This window comes from Halichoerus grypus, chromosome 5 (genome assembly GCF_964656455.1).
Source record: "Halichoerus grypus chromosome 5, mHalGry1.hap1.1, whole genome shotgun sequence".
Lineage (NCBI taxonomy): Eukaryota > Metazoa > Chordata > Mammalia > Carnivora > Phocidae > Halichoerus > Halichoerus grypus.
This window is the reverse complement of record NC_135716.1, coordinates 32,070,466-32,092,168: the sequence shown is the minus strand read 5'-3', so window position 1 is coordinate 32,092,168 and position 21,703 is coordinate 32,070,466. Positions and strand designations below refer to the sequence as shown.

At 35.8% G+C, this 21,703-nt stretch overlaps 1 protein-coding gene across 3 annotated transcripts in view; it reads left to right on the top strand.

Moving 5' to 3' along the window:
• The window catches only part of ZFPM2 (zinc finger protein, FOG family member 2), a 449,708-nt gene that overhangs the window by 78,775 nt on the left and 349,230 nt on the right, over positions 1-21,703 (top strand). Inside the window, exon 2 of one of the 3 annotated variants that reach the window (XM_078072093.1) lies at positions 17,480-17,638. The exons of the other annotated variants lie outside the window; for them this stretch is intronic. Within the exon in view, the coding sequence (XP_077928219.1) occupies positions 17,480-17,638 (159 nt within the window). The remainder of the gene's footprint in view (positions 1-17,479; positions 17,639-21,703) is intronic. 3 annotated transcript variants of the gene reach the window in all.

Here is a 21,703-nt window from a genome sequence, read left to right as displayed (position 1 = left end):
AAAAAAGTTGTTTTTGAGAAAAATTCTAAGTTATTTTATGTATCACTCCTAATTGCACTGTTTTATAATAAAATTTATGTTTAGAAACTATTTGAATACCCAATATTTGGTCAGTGTTTATAAATATTTTATGAGTTCTTATAAAAACTTATTCTTTGTTTATAGGAAACAGAATGGGAGCTAACATCTAAATTTGTTGATGTAGGTTCTATTTTGTTAATTATATTGTTCAAATTCTCTATTATTTTTTGATTCCTCAATGTATGATATTATGATGATTTGTTAATATTTGTCACTCAATGGTATTATTGATTTTTATCCGTCTCATAATTTTAATTTTTTTTATTTTTATTTTTATTTTATTTATTTTTTTTAAAGATTTTATTTATTCATTTGACAGAGATAGACACAGTGAGAGAGGGAACACAAGCAGGGGGAATGGGAGAGGGAGAAGCAGGCCTCCCGCAGAGTGAGGAGCCCGATGCAGGGCTCGATTCCAGGACTCCGGGATCATGATCTGAGCCGAAGGCAGACGCTTAACGACTGAGCCACCCGGGCGCCCCTCATAATTTTAATTTGCTAATTCCTTAAATCTTGTGTGATGCCAATATTTTCAGCATTCCTATTTTTCCTTTATGTTGACTGCTAAATTTTTGCCTGTGCTCTCATGTGGAAACATCTTTAACATTCTAGTATATGTGCTGCTGAAGCGAGCACCATCTTTAACATTCTTATATGTTTAATGAAAAACGTTAATATGCTTTTGTTTTTTATTCCAATCTTAAACTTGTTCCGTTATCTTTCCTGTTTAGGTATTGCATTCTGTTTTTGTGTTCCTAATGATTATATTCTAACTTTGTCCTTTTTGAAATGTTGTTACTGCTTGGTTTTAATATCTTTAAACATATGGAAGGTAGAAGTTCCACTAAATATTATCTTTTTTTTTTTTAAGATTTTATTTATTTATTTGACAGAGAGAGACACAGCGAAGAGAGGGAACACAAGCAGGGGGAGTGGGAGAGGGAGAAGCAGGCTTCCCGCGGAGCAGGGAACCTGATGCGGGTCTTGATCCCAGGACCCTGGGATCATGACCCAAGCCGAAAGCAGACACTTAACGACTGAGCCACCCAGGTGCCCCTATTTTTTTTTTTTAAGATATTATTTATTTATTTGACAGAGAGAGAGTGAGATAACCAGAGCAGGAACACAAGCAGGGGGAGTGGGAGAGGGAGAAGCAGGCTTCCAACAGAGCAGGGAGCCCGATGCGGGGCTCGATCCCAGGAACCTTGGATCATGACCTGAGCCAAAGGCAGACGCTTAACGACTGAGCCACCCAGGCGCCCCTCCACTAAATATTATCTTAAAGAATTACACAGTCTGTTTGGCAAAATTTATTTTTATCTAATTATCAAAACCCAAATAATTCAATCCCCTTTTAGAGAGGAATAAAAATTGGGTGTTTTGACTTTTTTCACCCCAGTTCCCTGTTTCCTGTTAATCTAATTTATGTTTGCTAATCTTGTGAAAATTTAATTCCTCTTTTAATATGTATTGTATAATATTCTACATTATTAGCATAGTTCAAACAAGCATTTAGACTGATTAGAATCAACTTCTTTTATTTGTAATTTGACATCTTAAAGAAGAAACCTTTTCTCTTTAGTGAGTTTTAGTGTTTCCTGCAAATTATTTTTAAGCACAGTCTTGCCATTCTTAATGGTTAATAATTCATTTCCCTGAAGTTGGGAGAACATCTTGTAATAAAGTCTACAGATACGATAGCTTATGATGTTGTTTCTGAGGCTCGGCAGACCTGAAACTATTTTGGTCAACCTCACATATAAATTTCAGAGTCAATTGAATATATTGTTCCTTCACAGCTTTTCTCTGTGAGATAATACTAGCTTTCCCTTCTGCTTTTTGCCATTCATTTAATTCTTTTCAGGTGATCTACATTGGTAGCTTTGAGAACAGAAAGATAGATTTGGGGATAAAAAAGATGATTCTTTCTTTAGTCTCGCTCTTTGAAAAATATAACAAAGATGTACTTGATATTGATTTTGGGTATTAATTGCATATTATGAGGGCTTTCTTCAGGTCTTGAAATTCTTAATACGTGGAAATTCTGAATATTATACATAACGTCACTTCATTGTTTCCTAAGTTTACTTAAATTTAGATCATCTATTATTAGTGGGTTGCAGCTTTGTAACCAGTCTTCCTTCCCACTTCTCTTTTTAATCAGCTTTTATCTTTCTTTGCATTCTCATGTGGTTTCTCATCGTTTATCATCAGCATCACTAATTCAATTTTTCTGGACCATCAGGTGTGCTATGTATTGCTTACCATTACACTTTTTATTTTGATTATTGAGATTTTATTTTAACAGTCTTTTCTTATTATGTATTTAGCTTATTTGAAAGAATGTCCTTAAAATCTTAACTGAAAACATGAAGTGTATTTAAAAAATATTAAATTTTTTTTGAAGATATTTTTTGTTATTTATTTGACAGAGAGAGACACAGCGAGAGAGGGAACACAAGCAGGGGGAGTGGGAGAGGGAGAAGCAGGCTTCCTGCCGAGCAGGGAGCCCGATGCGGGGCTCCATCCCAGGACCCCGGGACTATGACCCAAGCCGAAGGCAGACGCTTAATGACTGAGCTAAAAAATATTAAATTTTATAAAGTAAATATGTTTCTGGGAAGACAGGGAAGGCTTTCCTTTCTTAGTTATTGACATATTGTTTGTCTTATGTCCCAAATTTCTTTCCCTTCTCGAACCCCTCACTCTTAGGGCCCTTAATTTATATTCTTTGACATGATGAAGTAACAGAACATCTAGGCTGTAAAGCAGAAGATCAGTGCACTCTAGGATTTTTGTCCTCTTCCTCTGCTTTGTCCTGATTGTTGGTTCTTTCTCCCTTTCAGAGGTGAAGATGGCAAAGCCAGGATGATATAGAGTGGAGTGTCTTCCATGGTTCCTGGCTAGGGGCAGGTAGATAACTTAGCTCATGATATTTTTTCCTTATCAGCAAGAGTTCCTGGTAGATTTGTGATCTTGCTGGCATTGCAAAGGGACCAAAATTGCAATCCCTGTGGAAGGCTAGTCATTCTAAGGGACTTTTGTGGTTATTGATAAAATGCAGATTTGACCATTGGTCCTAGGTTCTTATTACAAATAATAGAATATGAAACAGCTCAGAGAAGAGATCTAAATGATTTAGGAAGCTGAAGGATAAGCAGGGTTTTTTCCCCCCCACAATCAAGAAATGTTCTTTCTTGTTCTTTGTGCATTATTGTTGCTTCAGCCAATTTCATAGGGGTTTTAAAGGAGTAGCTTTGTGTCCTTATTCATTCAAACATATTCTTAGAAATGAACTTCTATAGTGTAGAAAATAGATTTTATTATCTAACTTATTTTAGAAAGTTTTTTTTTTTATCCCAACAGATTGATTCCTTTTTCCTGCTTTGTTCTAAATTTATTTAAGCTTTAATGGTTGAGTTAATGATCTGTCACATTCTTTTATTTTTTTTTAATGTCTCCTTCCTAGATGATCCTAGATACACAAGATGTTGCTCTATCTTATATATAGTAACAAGAGAGGTTGCTTTAAAAATTTGTAATGCAACACAGTGTGAATCTGAATTATTCCTTTCTTATATTTTCCTTGCTGATTTGTATAGTTCTTAAGTACTTTTACCAAATTAGGGCAACTTGACTTGCTTTGAGTTGTGTTAAATACAGTCAGACTATCTCTAACTTCCTCACTGAAGGAACTTCTCTCACAATTTTGCAACCCTGCCAGACATGCATACACATACACTTTGCACTTTATTCCCCACTTCACATATTGCTTCTTTCAAAGAGCTTGTGAAATTTCCAGTAGTTGTGTATGAAATCCTGGCAGATTTCGTGAGAACATTTTAGATCCTCAACTTATCAACAGTTCATAAAAAGATCAGATCTACCTGTGCTCGCCCCAGTCCCTCACTAGCTCTTCATAGGAGGCCACGTATTGTAAAAAACAACAACAACAACTACAACAAACAAAGAAAGAGGTAACGATTTCCACAGTCTAATTTAGAACTGCCTCGCTTGTGTCGGAGCTTAATTTCCAAAGAGCATGGGAAGCATAATGGAATGGAATTCCCCCACAACTTCTCCATTAGCCAAATCTCCATATGGTACTTGAATAATTTTCAAGTGCGATGGATAAAATATCTGGCCAAACTGATATTGTATATCTCTTCGGACATGGAAAGGAGGCCTCAGAAAATGATGGTACAGAATTAATGAGTGGAGCTTTCTCTCAGTGCCTACAACATAGCCCCCAGTACAGGATAAGGTGTTCTTGAGCAAAGCAGAACTAAATATAGAGGAACAAAATGACGTCATGGATTTACTGATGACAGATAATGGTCCCCTCTTATCTTGCCCTGCATACATTGTAGGAATGTCATAACTCAGGTCTGCTTCACTTTCCTATTTCCACTGGTTTGGAACATACGAGTTGTGTCCCAACATGTGGCCCCTATTAGAATAGCTTGGGGAGCAGGATGAAAGTGCTGATTCCTGGGTCCTGTCCTCAAGCTGCTAAATTTTGGGGAGTGAGGCTTAAAATCTGTATTTTAATCAGAACTCTAGAGTGAATCTAATTCACACTAGTGTTTGTGTCCATTACAATAGAGTCTAGAGGATAAGACTGGCGACAGAGAGGAGGGTGGTAGAACCAATCATAGGCACCAGCATTTTCCACCAGGAATGCAGAGGGAATCAGAGTTTGTTTTCACACACCTTTTCCATACTCCTTGGGTACTTGAGCCAAATGTTAGCCTGACTCGAAGGTAGAATCCTGGAATGGGGAAGATGGCATGGTGTGGGGTGGTGCTGGATGACAGTTACTTCCTTTCTTTGGCTGTCAAAAAGCATAGGGAAATAACAGCTCGAGGGGAATCAGACTGAGTGCTATAGTTAACAGTCAATGGTAATGCCATCCATTCATTTAATTTCTTGCATTTGCTGGTAGGATTTACTTGTTTATATTTTTCTAAGCCCAGAGTAAAATATTTTAGGGATATAAAAGCATGGGGTAGGGGGCTGATAGAATTATTTTTCTAAACAATGATAGAAAGTAATATCTGCACTGGGATTATTAACTATACAAAAAATCATCCAAATATTTTGCTTCATGCTCTTTACACTATACTGGTTCTAAGTAGTAATTGCCCAATAGAAAAACAAAATAACAACCAAGAACAATAACAAAAAGAAACCAAAAGCAAATTAAATAAAAAAACAACACATCCATGTTTAAGGCAAACCTTTATTTGAAAACGGGAAAACATTTCTTTCTAGTTGATGCAAGTCAGATGTATTTGTGTGGTTATGAGAAATTTCCAGTAGTTGTGTATGAAATCAGAGTGCGTTTTCCCTGTACTTGCTGCCAATGCAGTGAATATTAGGTAAGTCCTGATGAGCCTGCTATCATAAAATTTTCTATTTGGAGGGAAGGGATGTGCATTTTTTTGGTTGAAGTGAGAGGGTGTTCAGGGTTGGGGACCTTTCTAGGTCTTCATTAAGTATAGCTATATAATCAATACTGAAACAAAAACTTTATAACTTACCACCTTCAAAAGTTAGGAAGTGCATTTTTACTCTTGCAATTTAAAGGAAGACATGAAATTCCATTTAGCTAGAAAAGAAGCCACCGTGCCCGGTTTTCTTCCCACATATGATGCCATCCGGACGCTTTGGCTGGAAGCGCGTGGGAATGTGTCTCCCGGAGGCTGGCGAAGGGTTCACGACGCAGGTACCAGGGTACTGTGAGCCACCAGAGGAGCGTTCATTTATGTGTGCTCTCTACCTCTTGGCTTACCCTATAACTTCTGCCGGTAAAGGTGCTTGCTTTTATTCTATTGTAGGCTTTGTTGCCAAAGGCAGAGGATATTTTCTTTTTAAGAGAGCCCTTAGATGCTTCCTCCAGGTTGTGACGCTGGGGCAGTGTGGATAGGCTGGCTTTGTTAATACCCGCACCCTACCTGCTCTCCTAATTCTCCAGAGAGTAAGTGTTCTTCCTAAAAATACAGCTGTGTTGAGTGCCTCTGTATCTTTCGACACTCTTTTAATGCGCTAGTATAAAGTAAAAGTCTTTTTGAAGATATATTTTATGGGGAAGTGCTTTCTGGGGCCTCCTGAGATGTTCCCAAGTACCGAATCAAGGTACCTTTATGGTGGTTTAATGACAACATAGAACACTTGTTATAAAGGGCCCTTTTGATATGTATCCCAGGGCATGTCACAATTAGAGTGAAGTGAACTTGCTGATTTTGTTTGTACCTCCGCTCACAAAGCCCCCTTCGTCGGGCTAGGCTTCGGCAGCTACAGATGTGTTTTTCTTTGTCCCCCAAAGATGAAAGAGATCTGCCAGAATGGAAATTTGGAAAATTACATAACCACCTGCGAAATTAGGCAAATTCTTATAAAGTTGGTATTCCAGCCGATACACAGGAGCCACAACAATGCTTTGTTTTGTGTGAGGAATTTTTTTTCTGGCTGTGCAAATAACCCGTGTGCAGGACCGTACAGGCTTAGAGAGAATATTCATCATTATTTACTGTGTCAAACCCAAATGGAGGGCCAAATTGGCAGCATTCCAGGAGCAGGAGGCCACACCTATTTGTGAAAAATGGAACAGATTTCTGGAGCTGCCCTCACCTTGACTCTTTGGTTCAAGGTGGTGGTGCTAGGACATGCAGTAGTGGGAGCCGCGTATGTAGGTTAGCCGCGAGGGCTGGCCGCGATGTTGCTCCGTAAAATCCCACAGATCAGGCTTGGGTAATGTACTGTCCTGATTATAATAAGGGGTTGGAGCAAGGAATGATGAGCAGGGGAATGTGTGTGACCTGGCTGGGACCGCTCGCTTCACACTGATTGCCACTGATTGATTGGCCAGTTCTGTCTGGGCAGAGTGCCCTTCCTCTTATCTCTCGAAATGCTAGGTCCTCAAAAGAGGAGGTTGAGGAGAACACTGTGCTATTTGAGGCTCTTGGTCTTGAAGACACTCAGACAGCCAGACCTTAATTTTTAAAAAAATTGAGATGCTGTCCCATTTACATAAAGGCTTTCTTTCAATACCATAGCCAGAATGTGGGAAGGGCTCGTTAGTAAAACCGCTCCCTGGTCAGTCGTTTGCACTATGCAGGACTCCTGGAAGGGTACAGAGAGGCAACATTTGGGATCAGCCCGAAGTGGTTGCACTATTGCATGCCAGCCCAGAGTCTCTGAAGCGAGGTGATCTGAGCATTTTCTGGACTCTCTAGCATTATTTTGGAGAACGATTAACCAGAACTAAATAAGTAAACCTAACCTGCCACTTATCAGGAGTGACTATACGGAGTTACCCAGGTGAGAAGTAGTTCAATTACAGACCACCAGCTGCGGTATACAAGGTGTCTGTCCACATTTGAGGCGGGAAGCCTGTATTAAACGAAAGATGTCATACTGTTTCTATTAAATGACAGTAATAAATATAATTGCTACTGTTGCAAAGTAACTTCTGTGTAGCGTTTCTGTTCCTGCGTAGTTGATCTCCACGTGGACATGCATCAGAATCACCTGCAGGCTTTGTCAAACACAAGTAGGTTAACCCCCCCTCCCCCCGCCAGAGTTTCTGAAATCAGATCTGAGGTCGAGTCTGATAATTAATTTTGAATTTCTAACAAGTTCTCAGATGCTGCTAATGCTGCTGGTCTAGGAATGACACTTGGAGAACCACTGTTTGCTGACAGACTAATTGTAATCAGCCAATGAAGTCAGGCATCATTTCAAAAGCACTTATTTTGTAATTTTTTTCCAGAAGGTTGAATCAACAGTTAATTGTACAAATAAAGAATCATTTTAATAAAGCAGGGTAAGAATGGTGTTATGAAAATGAAGGATTAACAAAAGGGAAATTGATCTATTTGATGAGATGGAAGTTAGATTCAAACTTTATTAGTTAAGAAGAAAAAAAAAGTTTATATATACAATGACCCAAACATGATGCAAATATTTTTGTGGATTTTTCTCTTCTAAGTAAATTTTTCCTGCAAAGCTTTGCAGTGAATTGATATTTTTCCTTCATTTCCTGCATGTAGCCGTACCTACTGGATGTTTTCATATGAGACAAATATGTTGCATATGAGACAAAGAAATGCATACTGATTTTTTTAAGGACCATGCTTGCTTCGTCTTTGCCTTATGAAATTGTGTAAGAAGGTTAGTCATCAGAGCGCTTTGTTTAGCATCCACCGCCTACTGTTTGTTGCTGTCTTTTTGAAGTTCAACATACACATTATCTTTGATTCGCTTTAGGAAGAGAGATATATATCCATTCTAGAGTCGAGAGACTACAAGTACTTTTTCCCTGTTCTTTTTTTTTTTTTAAGATTTTATTTAATTATTTGAGAGAGAATGAGAGAGAGAGAGAGCACATGAGAGGGGGGAGGGTCAGAGGGAGAAGCAGGCTCCTCGCCGAGCAGGGAGCCCGACGCGGGACTCGATGCAGGGACTCCAGGATCATGACCTGAGCCGAAGGCAGTCGCTTAACCAACTGAGCCACCCAGGCGCCCTTCCCTGTTCTTTTATATCTCTACTTAAATAAGACGATTTTTTAAAAATCACATCTTTTTTGCTTGTACTAATTTAACTTTGTTACGTTAACTATGTAGGATATTTTCAACTAGTTTTGTAGAATTTACTTTGCTAGATAAGACTACTGACTATAGTTTGATGGTGCTTTGACATCTCTAAAGAAAGTGTATGATGATGTAGTCCCAATAGTTTATTTTTGCTTTTGTTTCCCTTGCCTCAGCAGACATATCTAGGAAAATGTTCCCGTGGCCAATGTCAGAGAAATTACTGCCTGTGTTCTCCTCTAGGATTTTTATGGTTTCAGGTCTGATATTTAGGCCTTTAATCCATCTTGAGCTTATGTTTGTGTATGGTGTTAGAAAGTGGTCCAGTTTCATTCTTCTGCATGTAACTGTCCAGTTTTCCCAGCACTATTAATTAAAGAGACTCTCTTTTCCTCACTGGATCTTCTTGCCTTCTTTGTCAGAGATTAATTAACCATATAAGCATGGGTTTATTTTGGGGCTATTTTGTTCCATTGATCTGTTTTTTGTACCAGTACCACACAGCTCTGTAGTTAGTATATCATGAAATCTGAAATTGGGATATAGGCTTCCAGTTGTGGAATGGATAAGCCACAAGAATAAAAGGTGTAGAATAGGGAACAATAGTGTCGTGGGGTGACAGATGTAGGTGCACTTTTGGGGACTATAGTATAACGTACAGAGAAGTTGAATCACGATGTTGCACACCTGAAACTAGTGTAACATTGTGTGTCGAATAAAAAAAATTAAAGAAATAAAGAAAATGTATATTTTTTCTTGTATAAGTCTATAACGTAAGTTTTGATTAATTTACTTAATAAATACTTATCAGCCACATATCATGCATAAGAGGTTCTGTGGATAGGTTCAGATCCTTTTCTTTCTTACTCCTAGTGCTTTTAAAAATCCAATGTACTATCCACATATCCTGGGTAACATGTGATGTTTCTGTTGGGACAGCAGTATTCCCTTGGGGGAAAAATTCCCGCTTGCCTGATCCCACATCCCCAGACCAGCTGGCGGGATGAAGGTGATTGGCGCCGACTTTGACTAACCAGGAAGGAACCGTGGATTTCACACTGTCAAGTGGAATAAACTTCCTCCAACAATGTAATTAGTAATAATTTACAGCTCTGTGTCTAGATATTTTTTAAAAATGGCTCAGTATTCTCTCTCCTTGATTTGGTCTTCGATTTTATTACAAAAGGAATTATAATTTAACAGAGGAAATAAGAAAAATGTACTAATAACTAGAATTCAGAATATCCAAGAAGCCTTTCCTGCCCTCCCCATGTTAAAATGGAGCTCCATTTTTTAAAAATAAATTTCAGCCCTTGTGTGCATAAAGTTTGTCTCCTTAGCTAGATTATCCAGCCCCTTCTGCTGGGGCCATGCCTCTTGTACTCTGCTGTTACCCCAGTATCTAACACAGTGCCTGCCATGTTCTTCACCCTCAATAAATACTGGTTAAATGAATAAAGAAAGAATGAATAAATGAATACATGAAAGTCTCATAAAGAGAACAAAATAATGTATAAGCCTTTCATCTTTTGTGCTTATTACCAATTAGGGGCTTTTTATTATTGAAATACATCACAAACATATAAAAATATATTGTGTTAGTAATGAATATACTCTCATATTTCTTTATGATAGACTTACCATCTTCAATAAACTGAAAATAGCTTTATGGGGCTCTGGAGGGAGACCTGATTACAAAATATTTGAATTTCAATGCCGTCTCTGTCACTAACTTCCTGGGTCAATGCACAAGGCATTTACTAATGAACTGAATTTTTTCAATGCCTGAGTTACTTCCTGAGAGTAGTCATTAGAGACTCTAGTTCAAATTTGTCATATTTCCTCATCTGACTTTATTTTTCCTGTGATATCAGTCGTTAGGCTACTGTGTAAGATTAGTTTGCTGCTTGCTAGGTTTGTATATGTTCTAAGCAAAATTGCTCTTTTCTTGTTAACTTTATATTCAGTTAATGTGAAGGTTCCCAAAGCAAAGCATTTCAGGGCAGGGGGAATTAAAGAATTTAAACTGTTTTTAGATTTATACATAAGAAGTATTAATACTGCCATCTATAAAAATGGCCAAAGATCTTGCAGCAAAGAGTATTACTCTATTTTTATAAAATCAAAGAGTTCGGTTTTTTCCCCCTAAAGAAACAATTTGAATAAAACTTGACCCCCTTCCCTTCTTTTTACAATGGAATATGGTCAGATTGAACCCTCCATTAAAAATTCTCTAATATCTTTTTTTGCATTAACATTTCAAAACTCAATTTAAATATTCACAGATCTCATTTTTAATAAACTTAACAAAATTCAGGTAATTTCCTTCAACTTTTTAGATTGAAGGACAGCAGTTGGTGTAGATATAAAAAAGATGTAGAGCTATGAGCAAAGCCCAAAATCAATTATATATAAGAAATAACATAACACATGGAAAGAAATTAATCAAAAAGAAGAATTTCTACTATATGATTCTCTGGTCTGCTACCTGCAGGCAACAAACGCAAATGAAAAAAATCAACATTCTTCTGGCAGATAAGAGAAAAATTAATAAAAATGTTTCCTTCCTTCTAGATCCCCTGATGCAACTATTGTTAAAAGTGAGTGACTGCTGCAGGAAGAACTTGCTCGTTTAAACACTATTTTTTTTTTAGACTACAGCAATAAGGCTTTATTCTTGCTGTTAAGCTCAATTACATGAGTTAGTATGGATTTGCACTGTCCAAAGAGATCCCTCTTCCCTGCCCCTTCTCATTAAATGGCGCTGTGGGATATGCATGAGACAAATGTAATAGGAACCGAGGGAGAAGCATTTTGAGGTGTGCCTACAGGGTAATGATGATTCATAAGGAAGTCTGAGTGTAGCAGCTGAAAACTCTAAGAGAGGAACTACTGAGAGCCACAAAATCTGCCCCAGATCTAATTAGTAAAAAGATGTTAGTACTCTGAAGATAGAAATGTTCCTACTCCCTAACGAGATGGGAAGGGGCACACTTTTGTGGATTTCTGCTTTTTGATTTAGAGTTGAGTTGTTATTTCCCATTTCTGATTGAACAGGCAGACCATATATGTACATAATGTATGAAACCTAAAATCTTTCTTAAAATCATCTTATTAGGTGTAAAATTTTTCTTACATTTTGTATTTTATGAAAATCATTCCGAATTTAATGAAGAACTATGAGGCTAGAATACCAGAGCATTAGGCAATAAGACTTCCAATTTAAACATTAGTCCACCACCTCATTTCCATCACATATAGAAAATGTAACATGATTTTAGAATGGAAATTCTATTTTAACTCCTTTTACCTATCAACTAAAATATAGCATGCCTGTATAGAATTTTGACACATTTGTGTATTGCATATTAAATGTGAGCCAGGATTTGTCTATCCCTAGTTTATATTTTCATAATTTACCTTTTGAAAGGGAGCATCACATGATAAATGTGGCTCAATTATTATGTAATAATTAAAGCATGGTATATATTATTGCTCAAATTGTCCGATTTAGAGATCCCTCTGTTTTATATATATTAGAAGGTTTTGCATACCTTCTTATTTCTTTGTCTGAGTAGATCTTTTGCAAATGACTTTAAAGGAGCATGAAACAGGAGTTGGCAACTTGGGGACAAAATCATTTTCATTTTCATTAATTTATTAAGATTTTGAGAAATTTATTCCAATATTCCATTGGTATGCCTTCTTTGTTCTGTGCACAAACAAAATGATATAAAGTTTGTGATGGAAGTTTAATATTAATAACACTATCAGATATAAAAATGATCTGAAATGTCATACATTAAGAAACACCGAAATAAAAAGGTTTGGAAATATTTGTATGTTTTCGGGAGAAACTCACCTAGTAGAATTTCTGAGCACGCTATGATGGATTATTGTAATTATTGGGAATGATAATATTTTAATGTGACTTTCTTCCCACCTGTCAGTAGCAATCAAGGCTGCCCAGTATTCTGAAACAGTCTCATTTTGCTAGGTGGCTAGTCTTGTGCAGCCTCTAGAATGCTTAGAATATTAATGCATGGAGAGGAGATTGAATGCTTTCTATAGTTCCACTATGACAATGTGTTTTTCTTGTTTTAATCAGAAGGCATGCAAAACCAAACTGAAATGATTTCTAATAAATTAATGCCAGTGAGTGCTTAAGAGAAAGGACCTCTTTTGGGGGATAGCGCATCAAAACCATAGAATTTGGCATTTCTTTCTCCTCTTCATACTTGGCAATGTATTTTAATTTTTGCATAATTTAATTTCTTTCTTGGGTGCTTTATTCTGAAGTGCTTTGAATTTATATGAACGAAGACAAACTGACATTAAGGTGAGGGTTGGTCTAATTTATAGTAGACTGCCATGGTAGGAAGTTATTGATTGAGACAACGTATGTTGGAAGACACATATATTTGACTTAATATTTGGTCCTTACCATTTCTTGCATGTCATCATAGTATTGCTTATTTTGATCTTCTTTCCTCTGAATTCATACATATATATATATATATATATATATATTTTTTTTTTTTTTTTCCCCTTCAAGTGTTCTTTGTCGCCTTCTAGCTCTCATTCCAGTGGCTATGGATAGGTTTCAGGGATTTCTTTAACCACCTGAAATTGTAGCAATATTTTTCTCATAAATTCATTTATCTGGGGAGTAAGTACTTCTCAAACTGCTTCTTAACCATCCAGCTCTTTATCTTCATTTTGTTCAGTAATTACGCTACCAGGATATAAGGTGGGACTACTTAATTTTGAACATCCCATTTGCCTTTACCAAGTGCATATCATAGAAACAACCACCAAGTGAAAGATTCTCCCACAATTAGGTGCAGCTTTTGTAGTACAGCTCTTGGTACTGGCTAAATGAAAGGCTGTGCCATGCACTGGATGGCCATCTGTCTTGTCAGGTGTTGTGAATCTTCTTAGCTTCAGCTTTATCTTTAGAGGGCAAAGGTAGCTGTGGTCCATTCAAATGGTTCCCAAGTACCCAGTTATCTCCTCTTCTGAAAATGGAAGTATTACTTTGTGCCCACCAGAATCTCCCAGTAATCACTATTCTTCATCGAGTATAAAATGTGGAAAGATGCCTACTCATTCTGAGAGACGATTAACCGCCTTATGGGCCTGACATATAGCACCATTGTATTCATAGCTTTAGGATGTACAGCTAATTATTTGCATTTTAAAATGAGATAAATATTTATATTTATACACATTAAGACTATTAATTCTGGCACTGTGTTTAAATATCTATAAATCAGAGGCAGTTGAAGAGCTGTAATTCAGATTTCCTTACACTTGCCTGCCAAGTGGCCTCAATCAGAAGTAATTTTCTCCATGAGGGCACATGGAGCTCAGTCGTGAGCTTTTTCTGAGTAGATATTATTATTTGTGTCAAATTATGTGTGGTGATTTTTCTGAAGTGGACTTCTGTGCCCACTAATCCATACACACGAGGTTCCCTCATTCCCTCCTTCATTGGTGCTATTAATTGTACTTGTGCTTCAAGTGTCTCTTACCCCTTTAAAATGTTAGTTTATGGCCACCGATTATCTGTAAGGTTTTCCTGTTAAGGAAACATGCAATATAGAGAGTAGAGTGAGATCTGATCTTAAACCGTAAATACCACTATGCATTTTAAGAGAAACCTTTTTTTTTTGCCAGAGCCTGATTTGATAGGGTGGTGAAAGGAATGGGTAGTAATTTCACATTTTAAAGTATAGCAAACTCTATAAATCTGACACTTGCTTTGGGAGAAATACAAGTTGGTCATTCAATCACCTGTGGCCTGTTCTAAATATTGGCAATGAGATCGCATGTATTTTGAACAGTGAGCTCAAGAATTTTCCACCTTTCATTTGGGTTTTGTAGTTTGGCTTTGAAAATAATTGCTTCTTCTCAATTATACGCTTGAAATTGCAAATTGATAGCCAGCATATAAAATAAAAGAGCCCCTGGAATATAGAATGTTATATTATCAATTAAGATCTTATCATAATCTTTGATAAATAAAATATAAATATAAGTATATAACTATAACATGGATGGCTTGGTTCGAGGTTTATTATGCACAGTTAGTGGTTTTGTTTCCTTTCAAATTTTCACATGAGCTTTTCCATTTAATTTTTATTAAAACTATTAAGTCTGAATTTGATATACCATAAGAGCCGATTTGTTGTCATTGACTATTTTAAATAATTGTTCAGTTACATACTATCTTGAATAAAAATCCTAAGAATGTTAGCATGTATGCTCCAAATTTAATTTTTTTAAAAAAGAAAGCATTTTTATTACTATTGATTTTATTCTTACAATATGCATGAATTATCTTTATAATATATAGGCTTTTATGATTGAAGAGCATCCAGAGATGAAAAAAAAGGAAATTCACTAAAATATATGTGAATTATTTAAAATATTTATTTTACAACTGGTTATTTTTTGTTAGCAAAACTCAGAGTATATATTCCAGAAAAAGTATATATTGTCATTTCTGTTATAACTGATATTAAGGCAGTTTTTTTTGCAGACTGATTTAGTATGGATATAAATTATGTAAATAATTAAATATTAGTAACCAGCTATTTTAGTTTTGGTAAAATCTGCAAGAAGATCTTTCTGATTTTTCTGGGGAAGGGATCTAATATTTTGTAACATATATTCTCAGTAATCCTAGAAGAGCAACAAGAGGTTTCTCAATTTTTAAAGACATAAACTTTAAGCATCTATAAATAAATAGGTTAATATGAATTAAGCATTTCAGGAGATATTTGTGTTTTATAGATTTATTTATGAACGAATGTGTCTGTAACTACCGAAGGATATTTTGCATAGTAGTATGGTATATTAATAAAAGATATTTAAAAATCTTGGGTTTTTGCATCAATTTTTTTCACTTATTAGAGTGTAACCTTATTCTGCTTAACTAACTTCCTGAGCTTTACTTTGCACATCTTCAAAATAAAAATAGTATTAATTCTCATACCTACTTTATTGGGTTATTTTAAAGATAACATAAGAAAGTGCTTTGAAATCTTACTTGAAACACAAATCAGACAGCTTCACAGGTCTTATTTTGACCAAAATTGTTATTATAATTAAGTTGTTTGAAAAAAATACAGAAACTATTCTATTATATTCTTCATTAGACTCGGAGTTAATAATTAGAATTATCAGATAAGTGTTCTAATGATTATATTATTTTACATTATTATATTTATGTATTCCATGCATACTTGCTATTGACATAATTGTTTTAAGAGTTAAAAAATTATACTTTTAAACTTGAAATAATAAGAGAGGAAAACTAATATGAGATCTGTGACTTTTGAATGTAAAAATCATCATTTTTGTGTAAAATCCATGTTGGTTTTTTTTTTTTTTCCCTATCCGCCTTGAGTGTAAAAAAGCACATTACCAGAGTGTTTGGAATTAAGGCATTCTTTTTTCCTTAACATTTGTTATTTTGAGGAAAAAGAGAAATAACAAATTGTAAAAAGGACAAGAAAACTCTGTAAGAAGTTTTTTTGCTTGGATGTCCCTTAATTTAAATCCATGCAATTAATTTTGTCCATGAAAATGTGTTATATGAATTCTGCCCTTTTGGAAACTTGCTTTTGGGAAAACACCAGATACACTACTGTGCTGTATGTGCCTGTTCCAGTTTGCTCCCACATATATAAAAATTGTAACATGTGCACTATTTTAAATTATTTATAAGATTTCTTCTTTGGCCCTGAAAATTTCCTGGCACATTTCTAAGAAGGAAGAGGGAGACCACCAAAGCCTTTTAAGTAGTTAACCTGTGTGATGAGACTGTGGATCTGAGTGACAATTAGTACAAATTACCATAATTGTGGTCTTTGGATAAAATGCCACATTGCTTCTTTTAGGAACAAATGCAGGCTTCTGCTTAGTAAAATGAGTCGGATACTTTGCTTCTCTAGGGCGGTCAGAGATTCGCAACCAGCCATGTGGTATCCGCACGTAGTCCACTTTAGACCCATCTGAACAACTCCAGCCCTCCCTTTCCTTTCAGTGAAATAGGTCCATTAATGTAGTGCACCTCACTCTCATTCACTCTAAGGGAGTTGTATTTTTATTACTGAAAAAGTATCACATAAATACAAATTACATTTTTTCATTAGAAAACTACTTTTCGTTTCAGAAAAAATTCAATTAATTATGAATAGGGTTATGCTTTCATCAGGGAGAAAAATATGTAATTTTTCTTCAAGCCTCAAACACATATAATGAAATCTTTTCTTGGAATCCACTCTTAAGATGGATTTTTAAAAGTATAGACTTTATTAAAATCTCAGTTCAATTAAAATGCATTCAATTACTTTAAATCTTTATTAAAATCTCAGGTAAAATTGTACAACGATGTAAAAGAGACTTGTACTCTTTACCAGGTAGTTAATTCTAACAAATGAACATAAAGTGCACAGTTTTGCTCTTCGGGAGAGAATTAAAAAAAAAAAGAAAAAGAAGAAGAAGCAGAAGCAGCTTTGGGTTTGGAGTTGGGGGTGGGGAAGGGTTGAAGATGGAGGTTGCTTTCTGTGTAGTAACTTCAGGCACTGGTTTCCTTCCACTTCTCATTATAGGTCATTGTTTCTTGTGACTATGAAGGTGGCATTATCTTGTGTGAGTCCCTTTGCTGATACTGCTTGGCCTATTTATAGAATACATTTTTTCTCACCACTTTAATCAAAAGACCCTATTAAAGGATTTTATTTCACTATCTTCTTTGGATGTTTTTGGTACAGTGTCCCTGATTCTTTTTCAAGGGCCTCTAGAAGATGCCATTGAAGAGGAAGAGGAAGAGTGTCCATCAGAGGAAACAGACATCGTCTCAAAAGGGGACTTTCCATTGGAGGAAAGCTTTTCTACAGAATTTGGGCCTGAAAATCTGAGCTGTGAAGAAGTGGAATACTTTTGTAACAAAGGTAATCATTAATGGCTAGACGCAATCTGTGAGTCCGTTTACTCAGGTGATTTTGTAAAGTTTAAAAAATGCACTGATAGAGTGCAATGAAAATGCGCAAAGTGCTGATAACGTAATTCAAGAGTCTGAAAGTACCTGCAGAATTTTTTAAACACAAAATGCTACTTTGAGGGTTAAAAGAAGTAATTCCACTTTAATAAGTCATTTTGAATATTTAAGAAAATATTTTCATGTTGATTGGCCAATTAATTCTAATATATTTTATGTTTATCCTGTATTCATTTATTCTTTTGCAAGTATTTATTGAATGTCACTTGTTTGCAAGGCACTGAGAATAAGCACTGAATAGGGCAGATAGTCCCAGCCCCAAAGTTCTGGCTCACGCCTTTTAAAAACTAAATGTTTGAGGGGCCCCTGCCTGGCTTAGTCGGCAGAACACGTGACTCTTGATCTCGGGTTTGTGAGTTTGAGCCCCATGGTGGGCTTAGAGTTTACTTAATAAAAAACAAATAAAACCCCCCCCCCAAAACTGAATGCTTTAGGTGTTTGACATTGACTTTCAAAACTGAAGATGGTACTTTTTAAGATATTGTCAAATAAGAAAACACACATTATTTTCCCATCCTAGATACTCTTTTAACACATTAACATTATTCTGGAAGAAATACCTGAGACAATGTATCTCAGTTTATTTCTACCCTTGACTTGGAGCCAGGTGGCCCTTGCCAGTAACTGTGTCTTCATTGGGCATGTGTACTCATTTGCTTGCTTTTTTCAAAAGTATTTTTTAAGGTTTAAAATGATTTAAATGATTTAAAATGATTTAAAAATTTTTTTTTCTTACTTAATTTCTTGGCTTTGCAAATGAGATGGGTCTTCTGTCGCCTCCTGCACCGACATAAGTTCGTTTCATAAGTGTTTGGGTCACTTCGTTGGTTTAGAACAGCTGCTTTTGCTGAGTTTACCATGACCGTGTCATAGAGGGCATGACTGTATGCCTATCTGTAGATGTGTGTGTTTGTGTTATGTACCATTTTTATTTGGACATCTGTATTTCCTAGGCAGAGAAATTATGTGAAACCAAGTTTTTTCATGTGTGTAAGTTTGTTGATCAGACTTGACAGTCTGAAATTAAGAATGATGATATAGGTTCCCCAAAAACCACCACTACACTTATTTCAGGGGCCACATATACATTTGATGTACATTGGTAAAATTCCAGTATGACTTTCTCCTGTTGCTGGTGTGTTAGACACAAAAGAGGTCAGCCACTTCTCATCCCTGTGGTCAGTAGACTCCGAAAAACTGTGGAAATGGAATGGCGGCACTAGCCCCTGGCTGCCCTGAAGTTGAGAAAACCTCCTTGACAGTTAACGCTTGAAGACCTCAAGATGACTTTGTAATTTGGCCCTTGTCTCCCACGTTGAGGCTTTCGGTTGAAAATGAGAATGGTATGGGGCGCCTGGGTGGCTCAGTTGGTTAAGCGACTGCCTTCGGCTCAGGTCATGATCCTGGAGTCCCGGGATCGAGTCCCGCATTGGGCTCCCTGCTCGGCAGGGAGTCTGCTTCTCCCTCTGACCCTCCCCCCTCTCATGTGCTCTCTCTCTCTCTCATTCTCTCTGTCTTAAATAAATAAATAAAATCTTTAAAAAAAAAAAAAAAAAAAAGAAAATGAGAATGGTATGGACTGAGTAGTCTTTCTTTGGTAGTGTTGACTTAGACTTCAGGCCAAATTAATGTTTTCTGTAGTTGTTCTGGGTGCTAGAACCATTTCTTGATTATAGTAGCCACAGCAATACATGTGAAAGCTAGCTGGAAATGAGGAGTGTTTAAATCTATATTTGAAGAGATTTCGTGGTCCCTCTTTGTCAGGAAATACATTTTTAAATGCATTGTAGAGAACCTGCCTTATGTTATAGGATTACAGTAAATAGAAGAACCAAGAGTTAGCATGTACCATGTATTCTTCTTGTTCTTGTAAAAAGAGTTAGTATGTGGACTCAGACATTTTTGTCAATTTAATTAATCCAGAGAAGCAGTAGTGATAGGTATTACTAGATTACATTCTGGGATGATCATTGATTAAGGGCTATGCTTAACAAAAGAATATAGAACTATAAGTTTTAAGCTAGTAGTATCTTAGAAAATATATATAATCAAATATATCATTAAAATACAAATTAATGTAAAATTATAAATAAATAATTAATGTATTACATGTTATAAAAATAACTTTCTGATGTTTAGTTTGAAATTAGAGAGTAATGATAGGTGGAAATAAGAATTTTCATTTTCACATAATATTTTGCAGGATGAATATGACTGGAACTATTGCAACTGCTGTTGTCTTATTTAATAGGAAAAGAATTTCATTATTTTACTCTCATAAAATGTGAGACCAGGAGATTTTCACTGAAGTCAGTAGGCCCTGGCAGAAAATAGAGCCAGCTCTTTGACAGATATTGCATCCCCTTGAGGTCATAGTGGGGATTCCATCCATTTTTCACTTAAGTTGATTAGCAGCAATCGGAAGAGAACATTTTCTCTCTGGAAAATTAGAAACTAATCTTTCTGTAGAAATTCACATATTGGTCTCAGTGACACACAATTATGTTTTCTTCACAGTTGCAGGGAAGAAGATAGGTTTAAAATTAAAAGAGTGTAAGTATTTAAATGGTTAATGATGCCACCATCATGATGAAGGAGCATATAAGAACTGTTCTGAAGAAAAATATTTTCAGCTTGGGCTCACTGATGAAGCATGTTTTTTGCACATATTTTAATGTCATTTACAACATAAAAAGTGTGTGTGTGTGTGTGAAAATGAATTGGATTCTTCGGAAAATTTCTTCAGCTAAAGATCTAGCCATGATTAAGATCTAGCAAGGACATGGTTTCTTTAATGAGTTTCAGGGATAACACTTTTGAACATCAAATGCTTTCTTTTGTATTAAACAAAGGATAGTAGTTTAAAAACTCAGATCACAAAAACATGGTTAAAATACTTAAGTGTTTCAAACAAGGTATTCGGACTGTCAGTGGAAAATACTGAGGATACACATATAGTTACAGTGTATCTTCATTTGTATCTTAGCAACTGTGTTGTGTATAAAAGGAATCCCATGCCATTGTGACTTTCCTTTTTATTCAAAAAAAGTAAGGAAAAATGCTCTGCTTTTTGTACATCTATGAAGACATAGCTTTTCATAAGTAAAAGTTCCTACTTCCTTTTGAAATTGAGCTGCATTATACAGGATATTTTCAATATTTAAAATGATTCTGCTCTTATTGTTGTGGTGTTTTCCTCAGTTCTATATGGATATTGTCTATTTCCTTGTTGTCAAAGGGCAGGTCTTTTTACAAGTCTTGAAGCATTTATTAATATTATTGCTAGTCATTATAAGACATGTGATTAAATATGACCCAAATCACTCTCATAATGTAATATTCCACAGAAATGTCAAAATGTTGGTCAGAATTTTATGTCAACATTAAATGTGTAAAATTCTTAATCAGATGAATCTAAGTCATAAATATTCATAATTAAAAGTAGAAAAGATCACCTTTAATAAACCCTTGTTAGAGTTGCACGCCTAAAATTGGAACCTGACAATTCTGTTGAAGTTTCTTTTGTCGCTTTTTACTTTGTGTTAGTTGCATATTTCATGTCTCTATTTTTCATCTTTCAAATGAATGCTTATTAAAAGATGCTCTTCTCAAAGTTGCTTGCTATCCTTAGATTTTAGGAATTTCAGCAAAATATAAAGCGATCCTTACAATTTGCATCATCCTCTTTTGTGCAGTGAGTTTAGATCATTTGGCATCTTGGCTTACAGTATCTCTGAGAGGAAGGAAACAAGCAAGAATTATTTCCTTGAATTTACAGATGACGAAGACATCAAGGCTGGGTCCCTAAGTGCTACACATTTCCTGTGGCACTGGGTTATATGCTTCAGTGATTTGTTTTCTGCCTTTCTTCTGGTTTATATAGTAAACACGGAAGTACATCAATGCATGTTTAGAACTAAGCAAACTAATAATAAATTGAAACATAGGTGGTCTGGAG